This window comes from Excalfactoria chinensis, chromosome 15, assembly GCF_039878825.1.
Source record: "Excalfactoria chinensis isolate bCotChi1 chromosome 15, bCotChi1.hap2, whole genome shotgun sequence".
NCBI classification, from domain to species: Eukaryota; Metazoa; Chordata; class Aves; order Galliformes; family Phasianidae; genus Excalfactoria; species Excalfactoria chinensis.
The window spans coordinates 4587735-4609853 of record NC_092839.1 but is presented as its reverse complement, the minus strand read 5'-3'; the positions used below and the strand labels follow the sequence as shown (position 1 = coordinate 4609853).

The 22119-nt window shown below is 41.2% G+C and overlaps 1 protein-coding gene and 1 long non-coding RNA gene across 3 annotated transcripts in view; one reads left to right on the top strand and one right to left on the bottom strand.

Moving 5' to 3' along the window:
- TOP1 (DNA topoisomerase I) overlaps window positions 1-22119 on the bottom strand; it is a 62213-nt gene that overhangs the window by 4497 nt on the left and 35597 nt on the right. The window contains exons 4-17 of the mRNA XM_072350196.1: window positions 20657-20783; window positions 20004-20062; window positions 17406-17501; window positions 15851-15926; window positions 14749-14846; window positions 10413-10528; window positions 7244-7365; window positions 6443-6565; window positions 4784-4971; window positions 4250-4394; window positions 3406-3549; window positions 2120-2305; window positions 852-920; window positions 116-230 (exon numbers count right to left, since the gene is read on the bottom strand). Of these exons, the coding sequence (XP_072206297.1) occupies window positions 116-230; window positions 852-920; window positions 2120-2305; window positions 3406-3549; window positions 4250-4394; window positions 4784-4971; window positions 6443-6565; window positions 7244-7365; window positions 10413-10528; window positions 14749-14846; window positions 15851-15926; window positions 17406-17501; window positions 20004-20062; window positions 20657-20783 (1664 nt within the window). The remainder of the gene's footprint in view (window positions 1-115; window positions 231-851; window positions 921-2119; window positions 2306-3405; window positions 3550-4249; window positions 4395-4783; window positions 4972-6442; window positions 6566-7243; window positions 7366-10412; window positions 10529-14748; window positions 14847-15850; window positions 15927-17405; window positions 17502-20003; window positions 20063-20656; window positions 20784-22119) is intronic.
- LOC140259151 (uncharacterized) lies at window positions 16244-19357 on the top strand. 2 transcript variants are annotated; one of them, XR_011905361.1, is made up of 6 exons: window positions 16244-16301; window positions 16622-16745; window positions 17362-17520; window positions 18161-18255; window positions 18467-18512; window positions 19085-19357. It is a non-coding gene; the product is annotated as an uncharacterized lncRNA (long non-coding RNA). The 2 variants fall into 2 exon arrangements; XR_011905360.1 differs by lacking the exon at window positions 18161-18255 and having other exon boundaries at window positions 19085-19356.

Here is a 22119-nt window from a genome sequence, read left to right as displayed (position 1 = left end):
CATTCCCATGCTAGGAGAGCAGCAACCAGCGAGTGGCAGGCAGCTGGAAGGTTAAGTCATGCCTGTTGTGCAGGGTGGGAAGTGTCCCCTTCAAAGCTGCAAGGACAGGACTTACGGTTAGTGAGCTCCTTGAGCTGCTGCTGTAGCGTGATGGAGGCATTGTAAGTACGGAATACCTTGGCTGTCAGTCCCTCCATAAGGTCTTGAAGATGTTTATTTAAGATACTGGTCTAAGGAAGCAGAAAGGAGAAAACAGAATTAGTATTTACTACAGTACTGACATCTCTGGACGCATTGATGGTGATGATACAGCTCACTGCAGAAGCATAGCTCACGTACTTGGACCTGATACCCAATGGCCAAAACATCACTGAAGCCACAAGAAAAGTGAACCAGTATTAGACTAGCATCAAGCACCACGAATGGTCAAAGAACTTTTCTTCACTGTGGAGGTTTTGGTTCCCAGCAGGTAGAAACATGCCTATCCCATCCTACAGAGTGTGCTTAAATCACCACAGTGCTCCCACAGAGCCAAGTGTGTTAGGGATGGCTTCTGAAAGTCTTGTCAACTCACAGTCATCTTTTCCAAACTGTGAAAAAACCTATCCAAGTCAGAGCCAGCCAGGCTCTCCATTGTAAAAGCCCATCACTTCAGGAACCTGCAGCCAAAGTGAACAATACAGACAAACTGAGACTCTCACTCAGGTCTCTGAGGCCAGCTCTGGAAAAAAAGAACAGACAACCTGCCACTGAAACTGTTTTTGGAGCAGAGCAGCTGTTATTGCCTAGTGCAGAGTGAGCCTGTTTATGATCCTCTACCACCATTCCCTCCCAGATAACCATGTGCTTACATTGAGGCGGTCAAAAAGGTCATCCTCAGGCTGCTTATTCTCCATGAACAGCTGAAGATTCTTAAAAACCTGTAAGAAAAGAAAACCCACACCTTAAGGCACCAGGACTGGACATGGCTGGACAGCAGTAATATGTGAGAAAGTAACACTGCTGAGATGCCATTTAAACTGTTCTCAGGTAACGGTGACAATACTGGGCACAACTTCCAATAGGCAAAGATCCTTCTCTTAAGACAATGCTTGTGTTTAAAGTTCTGCCCCAGCAACAGGAGTCTTGGGCATTTAATGCTCTTTATCCTTTTTCCTTTTGATCCAGATTGCAGGAGACTTGATTCTGCTCTGCTTAGTTGCTTAACTGAGGAGACCTCAAAGCTACCACCTGCTCCCCTTTCTCTCAGTAATTATTCCAACCTGAGAGACCTCTGAGCCATTTCCCACAGAGTAAAGCTACCAAAACCCCATCCCTTCGCACTGCAGCAATAGATGATTCATCCAATTCCATCTTAAACAAGTCTCATTGGGATGGGAAAATAATTGAAGCCTTTTTGATTATACAGAGACCACTAATCCCAGCTCTGTGTACTCCAAATCCCCAGTTTCCAGCTTCTCATCAACACACATTTTTCCTGTATAGACACCTTATACTGAGAGATTTCTAGTTCCACAATAATCAGTTCCCCATTGTAATCTCTGAAGAAGAGACATGAAGGGAGACCAACACCAGTACATTTAAACTGAAAAATGGTCTCTTCTTTAAACAAGGGAGTAAGAACTTTAGCATATGCTGATTTCTATAGCAGCCATAGTTTGTGGTTCTTTTTCTCCTATTTTTTTGCCAAGAGGTCAATACTCAATGCATTTTGTCATTACAATGAATCTAGTACTGTATGTGTGCTATCCAACAGACTGTGCTGACTGCAGAGGTGTGGGCCAGCTGCAAGGTTTGATTACATCTACAAAACCAACGTCTTTCTGGACAGCTCAAAGTGCTGGATGGGAATTTACTGTGGAATAAGGCCAAGACCACCACAGATGTGAAACTGGTAGACAACAAAGAAATAAAGGAAGAAACACTGCCCAGGAAAGTTTTGGCTGGTAGGTACCAAACAAAGGTGCTACCAGTAAGAAGGGAAGAACATTCATTGATTTGTTTTCTGGCTCGCTGTATCTGGCCAAGGACAAAGCACCCTTTTATCACCAATAAGACTGTGCACTGAGCACATTTCTCTGCACTTCAGTCTGTGAGCACGTTGGAGGAGATATCTTACCCTCTTCTCAACAGGGACTTTGTTGTAGTATCGGATGGAGTCTTTTCCGAGGAAGTCAAACTCAACCACGTATTCCTGGCCATCCAGTTCAGGATGCAGCTTGATATGTTCTACTCTCAGAGAGCAGCAGCCCACGGTGTCAGCTGTCTCCCCTTCTTCCTTTTCATTACCAGCTCTCAGGGCAAGCTACATTTATAACAAGACAAGAGAGGGAAGCATTTCAAACCATCCCACTAAAGGACAGACGCAAGAAGCTTTCAGACTATAACGGGGCTATAATGTGTCCGTGGTAGAAGGAGGAGAAAATTCATTTTAAATGGAAAAAACCCAAAACGTAGAGAACTTTCAACAACTCCCTAGGTTTTCCTGAAATCTGTTTTAAGTAATTCTAAAGCCAAAAATCTTCTACCAATCTACCAAAATCTCTTAAAATATATATGTATATATATATGTGTGTGTGTGTGTTAATTTCAAAATGATCAACATTAAAAAAAACAAACAAGCTGAGATCTGCATGAACTCAATCTGACACAGAATCAAGAAGTTCATCTTCTACCTTTTCCCTGCATGCTAAAGAAACAAACTTCAAACAACATATATGATACTTTAGGTTATTAAAGTAATCTAAAGGCTACAATTGGCTGCATTAAAATGCATTTTAGCTGTCTCGGCTAATCCAATTTATGATTGTTTAAGAAAAACCCTAAATAGCCATATGAAAACACAACTATTCAAACAAAAGTTCCCTGATTTGCATCAAACTATTCTGAACAGGAACCGTTAATTTGACTGGTCAAAATATCATATAGTAGCAGGCAACAGCTCTATGAGAGCAGGCTTTAAATAGCACCAAGTGATTCAATATCACTTCAGTTTTCTTTATGCTGTGGTGAGAAATTTAGCATAATTATGAAACCTCATGACTATGAGGTCAGCTGAAGAGTTGACAAAGTAGCAGAAATTCCCAGCAGGAAAAAACCGAAACAGCTGGAGACAAAAGGTCTGCAAAGCTCCCAGTAATTCAACTGGGAGATTCTGGGACCCAGCTGTGAATTTTGCCTGAGCTAAAACAATGCTGCCTGAAATAACCATGGTCAGTACACAATAGTTCATTGCTCTTGATTTCAAGGTAATGGGAAAGGAAAAGGAGATGGAGGCCTGAGCACCAGGAAGTCTCAGGATACCTTAGTAACTGGGCACAATTCTGCCTTAGAACAGACACACAGCAGTCCTGAGTATCCCCAACAGGGCAAGAAGGGTAGCAATGTGCTGGAGGAGAACCTTACTTTATCAATGAAGTACAGAGCCACAGCTCTCTGCCGTACTTTCATCTCTTTGGATTTCCAATCTTCTCTGTATTGATTTCGGATTTTATCTACGCACTTCTTCAACCTCCGAGCTGTCTCATACTTTTGCCAGTCCTTCTCACCCTGAGAAATTGAAATACCGTCAGCATCAGAAAGCAGGCAGAGAACCGACTCCAATCTGCTTCTCATGGCATTACAAGTACGAGGAGCAAATAGTTTCACTTTACAAAAACACTGAGATTTCACTGCTAAAGCAGCTCAGCTCCAAACTGTGCTGCCAGGCAGCTGTAAGCAATTCAGATTTCCAGGATATTAAATGCTTGTACGGAAGCAACCATAAAGACACCAGAGACATTATGTCTTCCATGCTTCTCAATATATAAATGGTTTCCTCTGCTTTACTCAGATAACATGTTCTTTCCGCTGCGTAATTAATCATCCATCAAATGTAAAGGCAATATCACTTGTTCATCAGTGTTATTATACATTCAAGCCATGGCAAAAAGAGGGCATGAATTCACAAGGAACAAAGATTTCCTCCATACTTGTAGGACATGCATTTTTCCAATCCAGGAAATTCTTGACTAAATTATTTCCTTTTCAGCTTATAAAAAGTAAGGGGTTCCTATCAGGAATGGCACAAAGCTTTTCAAAAGATGTATTTTTTAGATTTCGTTTGCTGCGGTTGCATTCTCCCACTTATTTTTCCAAGGGAGAACACAAATAAATGTACTTCTTACTTCTCTCCTAGCCAATATTTTTATCATGAAGACACAACCAGTAATTTATTTATTTTTAATTATTTTTTCAACTAATTTTTTACCTTAATTCTTGAGCTAGGGTTCAACATTATGTATTTGATAGAGCCCTGGATGTTCTCTGTCCATGACACTAGCCAGGTAACCTTGTTATCATGCCGGACCTCCTTCCATTTGTGTCCTGGCGGAGGGGGAGGGACCTTAGAATCCCTGCACAGAATTAGAGTAAATAAGTTAGTAAATTCAATATTCAAAGATGTTTTAGACATCAAAATGCTTTAAGCAATGGATACCATCACAGAAAGAAAGCACAAGTAGAAGAACCGAGGCAAAGTAACTACAAACGTTCACGAGTAGGAAATCAAGTCAATCAAAGAATCAAAGATAAAAGTAATTGCTATCAGTGGAACACACATTCCTAGGACGAACTTTCATTTGTTGACAGTGCAATAGAACAGATGCTTATCAGGGCAGAACTAAAGAAAGGCCCACAAAGATAAGGAGCACGTGTACATCTATGTGATAAATATCAGTATATTCAGGATTTTAGAAAAGTAGCTTATCCTATCTACAAAAGGTGCCAAACACCCAACGCTCACTTGCTGCAGTTAATGATGATGTCTTCTGGCATGATGCGCCTCTTCAACATGCCCATTTTGGGATGGTTCCCTCGGCCTCGAAAGAGACCTGGAGGTTCAATCTTAAAGTTAGCAATCCTCTCTTTGTGGTTGTCCATCACACAGTAACCATATTCCTTCAATAGCCGCTCATTCTCCTCTTTGATTTTCTAGAAAGAGCAAAAGCATAAATCAAACAGTATGCTCAGCACCACGTATCCCTGCATTCCAAGACTTGGAACATTTTGATATTTCACTACAGTAATGTGGAAGACCGACTTAAAGCCAGATTCCCATTGTGCCAAAGCTGCGCACACAGGGCAGCAGATTGCCCAGATAAGTATTTACAATAAACAAGCAGCAAAAAGGGAAAGAATGTACAAAAACGCTTAAAACTTGTATGAACAGATTAGGGCTGGTGAAGGTGACTATTTTTTCACAACAGAAACCACCACAAACACAGCCACAAAGTTTGTCTGAGTGCAACAGCCCCATTACAGTACTGATGATTTATATTCATTCCCCAGAATAAACATATGACATCTACTGGATGTTACATCTTGTTGTGAATGTAGAAGACGTCCAGCCTTCTGTGTTTGAACTCAGCATCAGAAGGCAAGCAGAGGAACATCTTCAGCTTGTGTCAGCAAATGGTCTCAAAGGCAGAACATGGTCTCCTAACCAAGAATGTGCTGAGATTTCACTGCATATTTCTTTGCTTGAACTCTAATAACATGGAAGGAAAAGCTGGGAAAAATACAAACACTGCAGCCCAAAATAAACTATCTGACCCACAGACAGCACTGATCTGCCAGCTATTGAAACTTAACAGTAAAATCCTCCTTCTGCTCCATTCTAAGTAATAATTACTAAGGCTGGGAACTGGGAAAGACTCAATGTTTATTGAACTGAAAGAGCAATATAACACAAACTCTCTAATTTGGCAGGACTCCTCTGACTCCAAGGGCCATACTTTTACAACCTACCAGGCCCTTCAGGAATGACTATAGCACTGCAAAGGATCAACTGAGAATTCGGTGATGAGTTTCCAACTTTTATTTGCAGTATGCCTCAGTCATTCAAAATAAAACAAGAAAAACATTAGTTTTCCCTTTACAAGCTACTGTAGCCATACCTATAGCTGTAGCTGTACTGTAGCAGTTGCTATACTACTGAAAATAAAATTGCATTTTTAGTTGGAAGACTGCATGAAAAAGAGACCTGTTCTCAATGTATTTTATTTACTACTGTCATGGCTACATCCCTTCCACTATCCCCGATTCTTCCTCTCCAAGGGGGATGTCCCTCTAAGGATGTCCTAAAATAAAAATTAATCCTTAATTGAACAGCCAACTGCTCATTGCTGGCCAAGGCTCCCATTCACAAAACACCTCTAATTCCCATCATTTACTTAAGCAAGATCAAGAGCCTTAACCCTATCAATATCATTTCGAGTCAGGATGAAGGTTCAGCTGTAAACATAGTGCTTGGTGCTACCAGAGCTGCAGAGACAATATTCCTACAATTAATATGAAAGCTAATATTTTGAAAGCCAATAAACACAGGCAAAGTGAGTAGAGAAACAATTACACAAAGATGCTGACAAGTCAGCATCAACAATTCCAGAATCCCCTCTGGTACCTGTTTCTCCTCCTTGGACATCTGTTTCCTAGCTTCCGTCTGAGCTTTGAAATACTGGCTCATGTGGGTGAAGTCACACTTGCTGAGGCTGGTGATTGTGCTCTTCTCTTCAGAGGTCATTTCCTAGCAGAAAGAAAGCAGCGCTTTACATTTTCATATGAGATAACAGAGCTTATCCTACCCTTGACAGTTTCAACAGGGACTATAGATAGGTTCTCACAATAATCCCCCAGGAATCCTCAAATTCTCGCACATGCTGACTCCAGCTAAGGTCAAACAAAGACAAAAGAAAAAGAAATAGAGCACATGCAGCGTTGGCCCTCCAGTGGTCTGATGTGTGCAAGCACCGCGCAATGCTGCACCACCTTGCAAAGTGCTCTCAACTGAACAGCTGCTGTGGCTGTTGAGAGTAAAATCTAGTAGCTTGTCTACGAGAACTGCGTCAGGTCATCCCTAAGTTTACCTTTCAGCCGACAAGTTCACTGAGGGGGTTCTTCTTTCTAGGTCTTTGGAAAGGGCTTCCAACTGCTATAAAGAACGCTCTCTAAGAGATCAGCTGTACCCTTCAAGCTGCAACAGGCAAATTTGGTTTGGAGAAGTCTGACTTTGTCAGTTCAGAAAGGTATAAAATAAAATATAAATTCACTTCCTGGTGAAACCACAGGATAATTTGGAAACTGCACTTTCAGTTGGCATCAGCTAACTCTCCTGCGTGTGGAACATCAGCCCCTTTCCATTGCCTAGCACTGCGGGGACACCAGCCATGCCTGCAGTCATCGCAGCCCAGGATTACATGCATACCTTTCTCCAGTCCTTAAAAAAGTTTTTCCTGAAGATCTCCTTTGTAGTGTACTCATGGTCAAGCATTTTAGCAAAGAATGTGGCAACTTCTTCTGCTTTGGTGCTCAGCTTCATGACTTTACCTACAAAGAAAGATTTTTAAAGCATGTGGTTCCCTCTGGAATTTAAACATTAAAAAAGAAAGCGAGAGAGTTTGATGTGAAATAAGTCAGAGACGCAGGGCAGGAAGGGGAAAAGGCCTCCTGCAGGAAACCCTCTGCTGTGACAGCCTGGTGGTACGTACACTCCTGAGGAGATGCTGCTGTTTGAAGTGAAAAAGGCAAGGGATTTTATTAATATTCATATTCTGGCACTTGGACATATGGGAGATGCAGTCTCTGTATCCTTTTCAACCCACAGACAGACATACTCTGGAACACCCCTTCTAGCCTTTAGCTATTTCTAGCCAGAAAGAGCTCTTCCTATATATATATATATATATATACACACCACACATAGGCTGAATAGTGATGCCAAATATTTAATTCCTCTCCTTTTCAGGGAAACGTGTCAGGATTCTGCTAATAGTCCTTTACTGTGGAAACGTGTTCCTGTCTCCCCAGATCAGGCTCCAAATACAGTCATTTTTAAGACAGACTGAGTTTGCAGTGAGCAAGGAGGTCACATTTCAGCTTATCTGCCAGACTGCAGTGCAAACTGAAATTGCTGCAAGGAGAAAAGACTAAGGCACAAGGGAAAAGAGGCTGCTGCAGTATCGAAGCCGTGGATCTAACATTCCTATCGAGTCTTTTCGGTCCAGATTGCACTCCTGAGGTGCCAGTGATCCCTGTGAAGGATTTTGCATGCAACTCACATCTCCAGCAAGTTGCAAGGAATATTTGAAGTCCCAGTGGGCTGGCAGACAGTCAACACCTGTGGATTTTGTAATGACTCTTACTGCACAAAAGTCAATACAAGAAGCACCACTGTTGATTCTAAGTTATTGGGAAAAAAATACCACACTTTTGATGTGTTGTTTCTTTTTTTTTTTAAGTTACATCTCCAAAAATAAAGGAGTTTTCTATAAAGCCTTAAAATCTATGAAGACTTGTAAAACGGGACTCTGCTAAAGGTCCTCCCAATGATCTAAGAATATCCCACAATTAAATGAAACCAACAGAAACTCTGCCAATTTGTAGGCTGCAACCTAAAATACTGCATTTGTTTTCCTACAACAGGAAATGGGGGAAGGGAGAGACAGCAAGGGAAGCCGTTTTTTTCTAGGCTACAAATCTAGCTTGAAAGAAACTGTCGAGTAAATAACACATTATGGGGTTTAAATGACCAAAGCTGTTCCCAAATTGCTGGAGAGTAGTACAGGCTCAGTCATCCTTCTCTTACCACTTCAAAACAGATTCCATTCTACTGAATTTCCACTTTTTGTAAAAGTTTGAGAAGGCTCCCACCGGCACTAATGTATATTTAAAACAAACAAACAAACAAGGGAGCTGTGAGCTCTGAACTTAAAAACTGAAAACCAGAGAGCAACCCAGGGACATGAGCAGCAGAAGAGATCACGCTGCTGTGATGAACACCTCTGCCAGCACCTACATTCTTACCTTGCCCCATCTGCAGAAGGAACAGTGCAAGTTTAAAGCACCTTTGTGATACCCAGTCATAACCCAGTCACTCAAACATGTAGCCAAGTCCTACATGATGGCTTTTAGCATTTCAAGCTCCAAACCTGGTGTTGTAAGCACTACCAATAGCTCCAGTAGACATTAGTCAGATGAAAACAAGCAGTCTTGCCGCAGTGCAATCACTAGGCAAGGGATGGATTCCTCCAGTGAGATCTGTCAGCCTGGCAGCCGGCTGGCCAGCCATAGCGTGGTTATTGGATGCTACAAATCATCCTAGGATAATCCCAAAATTAGACAATGCCTTGTAAGCATGGGGAGCAGCCCTCAGCAGCTGCTGCATAAATCAGACATCTGATTTTTATTTTTCCCCCTAGCTTCTCAAGGAAGACTTATGTGATTGCTTTGTTTGCCAGAATCCATCTCTGCCTCTAATTTCTGTGCCTATTGATCAGTTCTTACCATGACAAAGACAGAGATTGCAAAAATCCCCCCCGTTTCCTAGAGGCTTTGTGAAATAGGTGGCAGGATAGAAGCTTACTGCTGCCTGTGCCAAAGGGATAATTATAGCATAATTTGCCCTTCTCCTTCTCTAGACAGGAGATCACACATCCTTCAGTAGAGGGGAAAAAATGTTTCCAACATGGTAACGAGTTCTTATCAAACCCTCAGACAGACAGCTGTACGAAAACAGACATCCTTGATCATTGTGCTACTCGCTGAGAGATAATCTTTATAGGATGAAATCTGTTTATTTCACTATGTTGTTGCTGTAAATGAATGCCACCTATTTCTCAGTATTTAAAAACGTATCATGTCACATGAAAATACCACACTGTTGCTGGAATTGTTCCATGCACAGATGTCCCCTTCATCAAAAATTACATTTCTATCCTTTCAAATGCCTCCCACTTAATTCAATCCTGGGCTAATTTGATCCTTCATTTAACATGATCACAGGACTAAGAGGAAACACACGGGTCATCAAGTCCAGTCTCCAGCAGGCATCACATCATATAATCCCTTCCACATGAGACTAACAACCAGCAAGCCCAGCACACTAGAATCCCACATCACTTAGTTCTACTACTCTCAGTAATTGGTAATTGGGACCACAACATGCACTGAAGGGGTGTATCTTTGAGGCCAGGATGATCTCATGCATTTGTACAAAGTTCTCATCATCTTCATCAAAAATAGACTCATTTATTTAACATCACCAAATGATTGTGAATTTCAACACAAATTATGGAAATCTCAATCAGTGACGCTGAAGAAGACAAATGACCAGTTGGTAAAGGGCATACGACCCTCACACACTGTTAAGAAAGCTGAGAGATTTACCACTTTAAGAGTGAGCACAAATTCACCCCTGTGTCAAGTCAGCAGAATTCAGCAAACTGTTCCTTTAACTCTACAGATCCTTTTCTGAACTGTTGAGGAACTTCTTCTAAGCCAGTCACTGTAACAAAGTCACCTCCTCAGTCCCTAGAAGAATACCCCAAGAATGTTCATTTTCCTTCCCAACCCTCTGGAAGTGCAGATTAACTCACCATCGTAGTAAAACTTGACGTTTTCAGGCAGTGGTTCATATGGTGGAGCAAATACAGGACCTTTATGCTCGAGGAACTTCCATTTAATTCCTTCAGGGTAGCGCTCTTCTTCCCACCTTCAAAATAAAAATATGCAGCAATATACTTCAGTTTCTACGTTTTGCTTTGTTACTACGTGGGTGTTAAGAGTATGCTACAGAAATTCCTAAAGTAATGACTGCTTTCCCAAACACCGACCAAGCATGGATTTAAAAAGACAAAACAACAAACAAGCACAGGAATATCCACAGACAGAACAGCTTCGGTCACAGGTATCTCATGGTCAGCCCTCACCTCCCAGTTGCTGCTCTTTTCACAAAAGCACACAGATGAAAAAGCTTAGAACTCTAGCACACGAAGAATTCGGTCCTGTAAAGCAGTGAGGATCATGCCAAATTAGAGTCAGCTGTGATCTAACATTAGGTGCAAAATGCCTGCTCAGCAAAGCCAAACAATTGTGGTATATTATGCAGCTGCTTTCAGATGTGGGCAAGTGTCCCATTAAGGACAGAGATAAAGAAACAGATGTTCATTTACAACCTAAATGAGAGCAAACCTGCTTGGACAAGAAAGAATAAAACCTGCTTTGTCTTTTTTAAATTCATTCCAATTCTTTGGGTATGAGAAAGTGTTCTTGAAGAAAAGCAGAGTAGCAAAGAAGATAAGAAGCTTGCCTTAGAGCAGCTCTATAAAAATGTTCTGTGAGTGATGCATTAGGCATCACAACACAGCGAGGCAGGCGCCGCCAATCCCAGGTTCCGGCTGAACAAACTCACAGAGCCAGCAATTCATCTACAGAGTCACCCCAGGACTGCATCCTCCCCCAAACTCCCAGTACCCATTGCCCAAGACAATGATTGCACGCTCCCTCCCCTTACGCTTCTTTCTGATTACTAGGATATTACTGTTACATACCGCTGGCACAGGACTCCCTGCTGAGACAGGCTATTCTACCATACTGATTCATCAACTGGAAGACCATTAATCTGTCACAGTATTCAGTCTTTGAATTGCACAGACAACTCTGTTGAGCAGCCAATGACAATAAATAAATGTAAGCTTCCCTCTCGTGTCAGCCCTATGGAGTAGTTTCCTTCTCAGCACACATATCTCCGGAAAAGTGATGCAAAATTAAATACTTCATTCCTGAAGAGAGATCATGGCCATTGCACAGAAGATGGGCATTGTCCAGAGAAAAGAGCTTCTGCTAGAAAACACTCAAAAATGTTCCAGTGGTGCCAATAGCTTAGGAAGAACAACTGTATGGGATAGCACTTTACTACAGTTAGATAGCTGCCATTTTTGACTGAAACACCAGACTTGAATTTTCCTTTTGAGAAGCACAGTGACATCTTAAACAGCAAAGCACACGAGCCCAGCTGTCAGTACACAACTTGCACGTCACATTTCAGTGGAGACAAGAAACTGATAATGGACATTTGGTCCAGATCCCGAATATTTACAGTCCTAATGATTGTTTTTAAAACTAATTAGAAACTGGAGATCTAAATATTTTGTCAGAGATAGAGCTATGCTCTTCTACCCAGAAGCTCTTTTCATTAAAATGCATTTGAACCACCAGCTTCTTCTCCTGGCTGGGGAAATGTTCTCTCCAACAGTATTTCTATTCTGCTAAGTAACAAAGGAACCATGTGCAGTGACTGCTACTTTATAGAACAGGTTTGTCACTCCTGAACATTCTGTTCTTCTACCTATTCCTGTTTTCTTATTAAGGACCCACGTGCAGTAAGTACTAGAAAGTAATTGCTTAAATAGAGAGCTGAAGCACACTATGTCGGTTGGGAGGGCTACAAGGAAACATGAGATCCATATGGTGGTTTCCGAGCCCACAGCTACCATAAAGTTTGCTGTCAAAAGACCACAAATAGTTCTGAAACCTACTTCCACCTTCCTAAACCTCGTACATAAACACCAAGACAAAAGATTAATAAACCAGCAGTTCCACCACCACAAAACACCAACTCACAGCCAAACTGCAGAAGCAGCTTACAGTCCCATAGCAACATTCGAGAAATGGCTCAGCAGGAGCAGTGGTATTTATGAGGAATGACACTTTCCTAATGTCAGCAGAAACTGTGAATTGGTCACCCAGGTTCCATAATCAGGTCTCATCCAAAATCCAAAGATCGCAAAGGTGGCTCAGGAAGATAAGAGTTGAGGAGGGCTTTTTACTTGGAATGCAAATAGAGAAGATTCTTATAAAAAACATCATATACCTCGGGGATATGTAATTTCCACAGTAATTAATCTATTGAATACAAGGTGGAAGGAATGCTTATAAGGTATAACCCTAGATCATATTCTTCACACTGACAAGGGTGTAAAAATGATCTCTGAAAAAGATCTCCACATGTGATGCACAATGCCAGTGCCCTGGGAATGTCCAGCACTGAGCATCCACGTGGGTGAGGATGGAAATACTCCAGGCAGGAAGCACTTCAGGAACCAGCCAAGAAAAGAGATCAGATTTTCAGAAGACTGACTCAGATGGAACATAAGATGTCCTTAAGAAACACAACTGAAGTGCAGATGAAACCCTGTCCAGCAAAGCCACGCTATACAAAGCTGCAGATGGATGGCAGGAACCATCAGCAAAAGAACGCAGTCACCTACTGCCAGATTTTCTAAAACATGCTTTCAAAGGCAATTTTCCTTTCAGCAGCAAGCACAAATTCCAGAGCTTAATGCAGCTACCTGGGATTGTGCTGCTGAGGCAGATGAGGGGAGAAGTGTATGGCTTTCCAGTAAAGATTTGCTGTTGAAGGATACAGACTACAGTAAAAAGGAGCTGTGGTCAACAATATAGCAAAGTTAGACAGAAGCAGCGAGGACAGCTGAGACAAAGCGAAAAGGACAAAGATCACAACGCTTAAAGAGACTTTCTGTGGCTTCCTATTCGTTCAAGTCCCCGCAGTTGGTTCATGTCAAAGTACATTATAAAGAGGCTGTCAGAGGAGCCAAGGAAAAGTGAATGACTCAAAATTAAAAAGAAAAGTCAGGACAGCTATTGGGAAAGGCCTGGAAAGCAGATTTCTGGGTGAGAACACAGGTATGTCAAATACTCAAGTGATGATGTGATGATGTCCTATTGGAAGAAGCTGTGGAAATCAAAGATATACACAAAGACTGTGAACACTGCAGAAGGCTTTTTTTTTTTTTAAGGTGGATCAGTAACAGTGCCAATAAAAGGGTATAAAAGGCTGAGCCTGAAGGAATGTGAGACTGCAATGAACAGAGATGCTCCCTAATGCTGCACATCTCGTAGAAAAATAAGAAAACAGCCACGTGATCTGGGAACATACTCAGGGAAACATCTTCATAAAAGGTCATAAAAACACATTACAGGAGACTATAGGAGAGCAGAGAACACACAGGCCTTTCAAAGACACATATGCATTAAACTGAGGGAAGTCCAAACTTCAAAACACACCAGTATTATCTCCTCAAATCTAGCCATAACAACAGGTTACATTACTGCAAATAGTTAAAATAATCCAGCATGTTTCTTATGTAGAACAGTACCGACACCACCAACACAGCACAGGCCCCTGTCTTGCACACGAACCATGAAGTTCAGATCTACTTTATAAAGGCTCTAAAAATTCTAAGTGTCTTTGATAATGCAATTGTAGTTACTCAATGATATTGTACTTCAGGATCGTTAGCAAGAAAATACTTTCCATTTAAAACTTATTTTCAAATCTTATTTTCCAAACAGCCCCAGGTTCAACATTCACTTGAGCAGCCCTCACTCTCATGCCTGAGGCAAGAGCAGTTTGGAGGGGTGCACAGCTGACATCCAACTAGAAGAGCAAAATGGGTACTCACTCACGTTGTACCCTTTACGTAACACAGAACACCTACTAGAATACAGCTGTGTATACCAGTTAATACAACCACACACCTTTATGTATTCCTGTTGGTACCTCAAGCTCACAAGCTTTCAGATTGCTTTGAAGGGTGTAAGTAAAGGCCAGGTTGTAAGCACAAGAATACCAGCAGCGAGTTTTTGTGGGTAGCCTCTACATTCTACAGAGGGAAATATTTCTCATCATTCGCATAGGAAAAAAAAGGATTTTCACTTCTATTTCAGAGGATGAACATACTGAATGAGAAGTTCATTTGGAGTTTACAAGAAAGTAAGCCAATTATTCAGAACAAACCCTCATGAATCAACCAAAAAAAAAAGAGGCAGACGTGCTTACTCAGTCAGCATGGGAGGTAACAGTGATAGTGCAGGTGCCCAGGGTAGCCTACATCATCAATATATAGTTACCATTTCCATTTCTGCTCCTCTTCTTTTTTCGGCTTCTTTCTTTTGTCCGCTTCGGGGCTTTTCTTATCTTTGTTCTTAGCTTTCTTTGCTTTGTTGTCCTGTAAAACATTAGAAAAAGCTACCACATTCCATCCCTCTTATCCTCCGGGAAAAGGTGTTTTAAAACTAAACAACTATCATTTTGCATGCACTAGTTAGACCACAAGCAGCTGAATTACGAAAGCCTAAATACAGAACACAATGATCGAAGTGCATGTTTAAGTCAAACTCTGCTGACAATCACATTTCAAAGTTTTAATCCAAATTATTTCCCTTAGAAGTAGAACATATTAAGTGCACACAACAGCCACTTATGCTGCCTCACCTGATAAGCAGTAGGTTTGGGCCACAGTAACATGATTGCTCAACTATAGGAACAGCCTCCTCAGTGTGCATTAGTTACATCTACTCTGGCAAATGCCACAGAGAAAAATTACATCACTATGAGGTGGCTTCTGGGAATGTATGGTATACGTTCTATAAAGACACTTTCATTAAACTTGAGAATTAATCAAGTTTCCAGGAGCTCCCTGCAACATGTGCTTCACAAAGGAGCCTTTGCTAGACACAGCAGCATAGTTCTCAAGCCTCCAATTATGGTTAACCTCAACACCACCTCCCTTTCCAAATTTACATCCTCGGCTTCATCTAAAAGCTTTAAATGTCTTTCCAGCGACTAATCCAAGCTTCATCTCCTCTGTTTCTGAACAGTGCTAAATTACCTGTGCAGTTACCAGGTGTTGCCAGTAAGGCTCTTATACTCTCTGCAGACTATCCTACTTAGCAGAAAGAATGAACTGCCAGGAACACACTAAGAATTCACATTCTGGAGATATCTCCTCTACCCCTTATTTTAAGTGTAAGAGACAATGTTCCCCTGACTTTACATTACGGCTCCGACGAGTTAACTTGCACTCCAAGTCTGTATCTGTTACATGCAGCTTTGTCCCAGGACTGATCCTTGCCCCTTTTCCTTTGAATTCCATTCCTCTTGCTTTACACAATTCAATACTGAATTGTCAGTCTTGCTTTTCTTGCTGGAAACAAACATCTTTCACATTACCTCCTCTTCTTCTTGTTTCCTTTTCTTTGCTTTCTTTATGTCTTCTGTTTTTATTTTCTTGGGTTTGTAGTCAGCACTATAAGAACAAAGACTAGCTGATGAAAATCATCCATTTTACAGTATAAAAACATTAAGTCATACATGTGCAAAATCTGTGCATTCACGTTCATAGTATCTAAAATCCATAGGTTATAACTGCAAATAGTTACTGTATGGGAAACTGTTGATCAAAGCCTGAACCTCTGATTAACCATCTCAGGCAAGTGATGGGTCAGCTGCAGGAGCACAGGTGAAGGTAATTCAGTTGTGCTCCCGGAAGGGGTGGAGCTTGGCTCCACCTCTCCTAGATCCCATTTAAGGGCTGACCACTGTTAAGGCAACATTTCTTTCTGGAGATTGCTCCTGTGTGGAGTTTCTACAGTGAGCATCTTGACTGTGAACCTCAACGTTGGTGAGTCTTTCCTATATAACCTCTGGCTATCCATCTACTTTACCTCTGTATAATTATAACTGTACATTTGCTCAGAAGAACTTTCAGACTGCTGAAACAAAAATTGTACTTGATGCAGAGCCAATTAAAGAGTATTAGCAGCCACCCAGTGATTACATGGGATAGAATAAATCAACAAAAGCTCAGTGGCATGTTTCCCCCAATGTGCTGTCCCTTTTGTAATCATCAGTTTGGGACCTGCCTCCAATACCCACTTTTTGCATCCCCCACTTGTTTGAACAAAATTGACTGCTGACTAAATCTTAATCTTTCCTTTGCAGGCATGAGATGGGAGGTCACAAAAACTTAACAGAAGGCAGCAAATGATTACACAAAAGAGAAGATGTCACACCCATGTCTCTTGGATGCTGAGAAACATGACATTGGAACAAAATGCCAATGTGGGTAAGCTCTTCCAAACCTTTAAGTCTAGGTCTTTTAGATAGGTCACGCTATCTAAAAAACTGGACGTGCATAGATGGTGACAGATCACAGCATGATGTAACTGGGTTTTATTTCACTGGGCAGGCTGCTACGTATCAGGCAAACATCACACTGAGCTTTCTTCTGACTTAGAGAAAAATCCTCATTGTAATCCACAACACGTTTAGACACTTTTAAAAGGGGCTCATGCCATGCAGTGCATGTGAACCTCTCCCCTATACTGAGCAGGCTGACTGTATTTTCTTCCTTTGGTGTAGTCATTTGCTAACCCATCAGAAACCACTGTAGCCACTTAGCTAACATTAATACCACACTTACTCAGACTTATGTTTTACAGTCTTCATTGGTCTCTTCTCACTTTTTCTTCCCACCCCCCCCCATTTACTAACACTGCAGCTCTGCACAGAACTCTGAAGAAGCAGGTAATGGTGTTTTTTTCCATGGACAACACAAATGCTATCCTTACCCTGTTCAGAAAACTTTTAAAAGCATAAGGAATTCAGTCTCAGATCTCCAGTCCCCCAGTACAGGCTGAATATCTTTTACCCTACTTGCTCCCTTGGTATTCTCTTTCTAGAGCCAAAGGCAAGCATTCAAGTCCCCAGTACCCAGGTCACTTACTCATCATCTTCTCGAGGCCTCTTCAGGGGTTTGGAGTCCTCTTTTGGAGAAGCATAAAACCCATCATCATCTGGTTCATCTTTAATACGTGGTGGACTACAAAAAGAAGCAAAAGGTGATTCTAATATTCAGAGTGCATGTTCCTTTGTTTAAGAAATGATCAGACGCAAACAAACATGTCTTTAGTTTGGGAATGTGTCCTCTTCCTCAGATCCTAGACCCAAAGTTCACTGAACTTCCCCAGACAGCACAAGCAGGAAGTCTTTTAGTGTTGACATATTTGCTGTTTTTCAAGCAACACTAAGATCAATTACAAACAACATAGATTTCACTGTTTCTTTGAGACTTTCAGTAGAAACAACCACAGCTTCCAGTATTTTTAAAGCAGAACTGAAACCATGTATGTGTGTAGTCAAATAGGAACATTACAGTTCAATATCCTTATTGGGTCTGGTAAAAGACTGTCAAACACGCAGAGATTTGAAAGCTACGTTACTAAATGTTTTGCAGACTAAATACTGATGTATATGAAAAAGCAGAGAAGGAAACAAAGATCTGGCAAACTTAAGCTGATCAGTCTCTCTTTACTACCCAAACTGTGGGAAGCAAACAATCCTGTCCCTCTCAAACCACAAATACTAAATTAAGCTTAGTGCTTTCAGACATAATATTCCCCTGAACACTAAAAGTAAGAGGAAAAATAGAGTATGAGTGAGTACAGAGACTATCTCTTTAAACACACTCATTATTTCTAGATTTCATGGAAGCATTTCACTTATCTTCAAGAATAAGAAGACATCACAAAGAGTCCAAAATTACATTTGGAAGCACTCAGCACTATTTCACTCAGGTACAAAAAGTTACAGTGCTGTCATGGGCTTTCCTATTCATATTCCATCAAATTTCTATCTCAAACTGACTCAGTTTCCAAGTCAACGTGCAGAATCTGCAATTGGGTACAGTGGGAGAAAAAAAAAGCAGCCAGCAAGAGACATTCTGGAGTCTTATTTTAGCTGATAATGTGTCCGTGAAGCAGAACATGACAGTTTGCTCTTTCACAGCTGTAAAGCCACTGCAGTGCAGGAAGATGTAGCTCAAAGAAAACAGGTAAGTGCTGCTGTAAGAAGCCATTTCTGTGGCATTGCTACGCAGTCACAAAACATCAATAGAAAAAAGAGATCTGTCCCATTTAATCATTCTTCCTTCCAGGCAGACATCTAGTACTACTGTTTATTAGGCTGTTAGGGATTTTCTCTCATCAATTTTAACACTGAAATGTTTCCCAACATTTTGTAATAGTGGGAAATGAGGTGTGATCAAATTAATGACCAAACTAAACCTTGACTTGCATCGTTCCCAAGACCGTAATATTGCTTCTTCAACCAAGTCTCATAGAATCAAATCAAAACCATCTGAACTTGTAAATGAATGTTTCAGCAGGAGATTGATGGCTCTTAACCAGATTTTGGCCTTGAGGAAGGCACAACTGCAATGATTACTCTGGGTTTCTTTCATAAACGCTTTTGTAAGACACTCTTAGACCAAAGGAGGACCCAGTTACTTTAACATGAGAACATCCAGCATCTCAGGTGGGACCAGCACATGCAGACAATTCTGTTAAATAGCTGGGGCTGGAAAGTGTCTGTTACACCATCAACATCATTGCTTTCTATTTCCAGAGCATTCCCAGAAGGACCTGGAGAGGGCGCCTCTCTCCTGTGCCAAACACAGCCACAGAGCTTGCATTTTTAAACAGGAGTATGGAAATAAAACTGACAAGGGCACATGCAAAATGTGGAATGAACCACTACCAGGCCCTGACTAGACAGGTTCCTTCTTCCATTCCTTCTGCATCATGTTGAGACTAAGGATTTTTGTTTTGTTTTTAAGTGGGCTCATGCAATTGGACATATGATTGAACCCACATCTGTCAAACCATGGACATCTCCAATGCCAATGGACCAGAGGTACCGCCTTAAAAATAACCAATGGCTGGATTTACACAAGTGACAGATGGTCTAACATTAAAACATATTCATATTTTTCTATTGCTTACTCACTTCATGGTTTTAAAAATAAGACTATTAACTAATGAGTAGCGCTATACTTAAGTTCATTTAGTTTGTATATACTTAAGTTCATTTCTAATTACTGGCAATAATTTAGTAGGATGTCCAAGCTTTGAAGATGCTTCTCATTTTACATAAGCATCCTTCTTACCCTGTCCTACAGAAAGACAGGCCTTCACAAAGCCATCTCCAAAAGACAGCTTGCAGGGTTCAGGTAACAATTTTACAGTTACAACAGAGGTTCTTTCAACTCCAGCTAATATTTTATTCCATCGTTTAATCTGTTCTCAGCAGAATTTTACTACTTGATACTTGGATAAACCTGGCACATGCAAGCAGATATCAGGTGTTCAACAGCTTCATCACAAGTGAATGAATTACCGATTTTTTTAGTTGAGATGTATATGTATCATCTGCAGAGGTAAAAAACATTCATTTTTTTCCCCCAAATCAAGTGAGAAGAATCAAAACTCTGAGCAATAAGAAGTCAAAATGTGACTTTTTTCAGATCATAGGCCTCATTTCTTACCTGGAGAAACCATTTTCCTTTTCCTTCTTTATTTTTATATCACCAGAAGATAATTTAATCTGAAAAACATGAAAAGCAGCAGCTGATCAGTACTGCCCGGAGCAACTTGTTTTTCCTACACAAGCAGAGCATTTAACTTACTGAGGGAACCAAAGGGCACTGTGAGTAGCACCTTTATTACCTGTAAACCTGACAGAGCTACATGACACACCAAAGAAGGCAACAATTTTTGCCAAGTGTTAGTCAAGTCAGTATTTTCTGGCCCTCAGCTATTCACTGAAGGAACTGAAGTGTGTAATTCATGCAGCATTAACTACTCATCTCTGTTTGTCCTCACACAGCAATGCAATTAACAGATTTTCTTCCTCTTGTCTCTGAATCTTAAGTTTGTCAAAATACTAACATGGAAAAATGTAAAATAAATGGACACAGCTCTGCTGTGGAACAGTCTTCACTTACAGTATCTGCAGATAAAGCCCTTGTAATCTCTCATCTAGTGCTCCACAAACCACATCTCTGGTCCTCAGTGCTGCGATACATCTCTCCAGATCCAGAAAACTTGGAAGTGTAAGCAACACATACCCGCTGACTTTTTCTTTTTCAGCTATGCAAAACAGGCTCATCTTCTTGCCTCTGCTGCAGAAGACACCTACCTTTTCTTCCTTTCTCTTCTCCTTGTCTTTGTCTTTGTGTTTGTCTTTGTGTTTCTCTGAGCTGCCATCTTTGTGTTTGGTTTTCTCCTTGTCTTTATGTTTCTTTTCCGAGGAGTCTTTGTGCTCGCTGCAAGACAAGAGCATGTTTGGGGATGCCTTAGAAGAACTGAGCAACACAGTTCAATCCCAATGGTAAAAACAGAGCCAGCAGTTAAGATCATTACCAACCCCAAAACAAAGGTGATCACAGTAGCAGGAAGATCCAGCAGTCTCCCATAACACATCATCCATCTTCCTCAAGAAGAGGATCAGGAAGGGAACATACCACAAAACCACAACCGGCCAGCATTTCACATCAGGAAACCCTGTCAGCCTGTGCTACAAACGAGATCCACAATCACTACTTTAAGTTCAGTGCTTTAGGTTCGATTCCCACTATTTCTGCTTTTCTTTACATCCACGTAAAAGGTCAATGAAATTGATCTGTCCATCTCATTAATGCCCATATGAGCTTTTGTTCAGACATGAGTTTATTTTTTTAACAGGTCTCATCTCTGAAAGTAAGAGAAAAATCACTGATCTTTATTATTCCCAAACAGATGGGAAAATAGTGCAAACAGGATATGTGATGTCCTTGTGTTTATACAGAACTAAACAGAGAAGGCTGTGAGGACTGCCTGAGCCCACCCCAGGCTGAAGCAGGCCAAAGGCATAGTGGAAATCAGTCTCTCTTCTCATTGGTGAATAGTTAGGCACCAAGTGAGCTGCCTTGCTCACGCTGCTGGTTCCCATTCCTCCATCCTCGGCTCACTCCACCCCTGCTGCTCTGTGCAACACGCTGCTTCAGACAACACGGCATAAAGCAAAGCTGTACCAGAAATAGGCAGCTTCCTTCTTTTGGTTATTTCAGCACCCAAGTGCAAGCCCTAACCAATCTGGGAGAACACGACCCTGGAGAACAGCAAGCCTGGAACGTCAGGTCAGAGAGGGGCTTTTGAAGAAGAAAGGCTTTAAGTCTTGTTTCTATTAAAAAAAAATGAAAAAAAAAAAAATGAAAAAAGAAAAGATTGCAAAAGACCTGGCAGTTTGATGGCTACATAAAGCAAGCAGCACATTAGCCAGCTCCCATGAAGCTTGTGTGATTAAGAGGAAGGCAACTAATCACAAATATTTCAGTCCACACCCAGCTGCAAAGTCCAGCGCGTCTCAGCACCCCAAGTCACACTAACACGAATGGCTCAGGATCTACTAAGCATCTAAATTACTCATGCTGAGGGCAGCACACAATGCAATAAATGCACACTTGGCCTTCCAAGCCGAAGCAGCTGAAGTTAAAAACAAATCATCTCTAAAGGAACTCAGTCCACTCATCTGCTGCGTTGCATCAAGAGAGATCAGTAGGAAGAGAAACCAGTTTCATTTTTAACTCTCTAGCAACTTCTCCTTATACTACACATAAAACT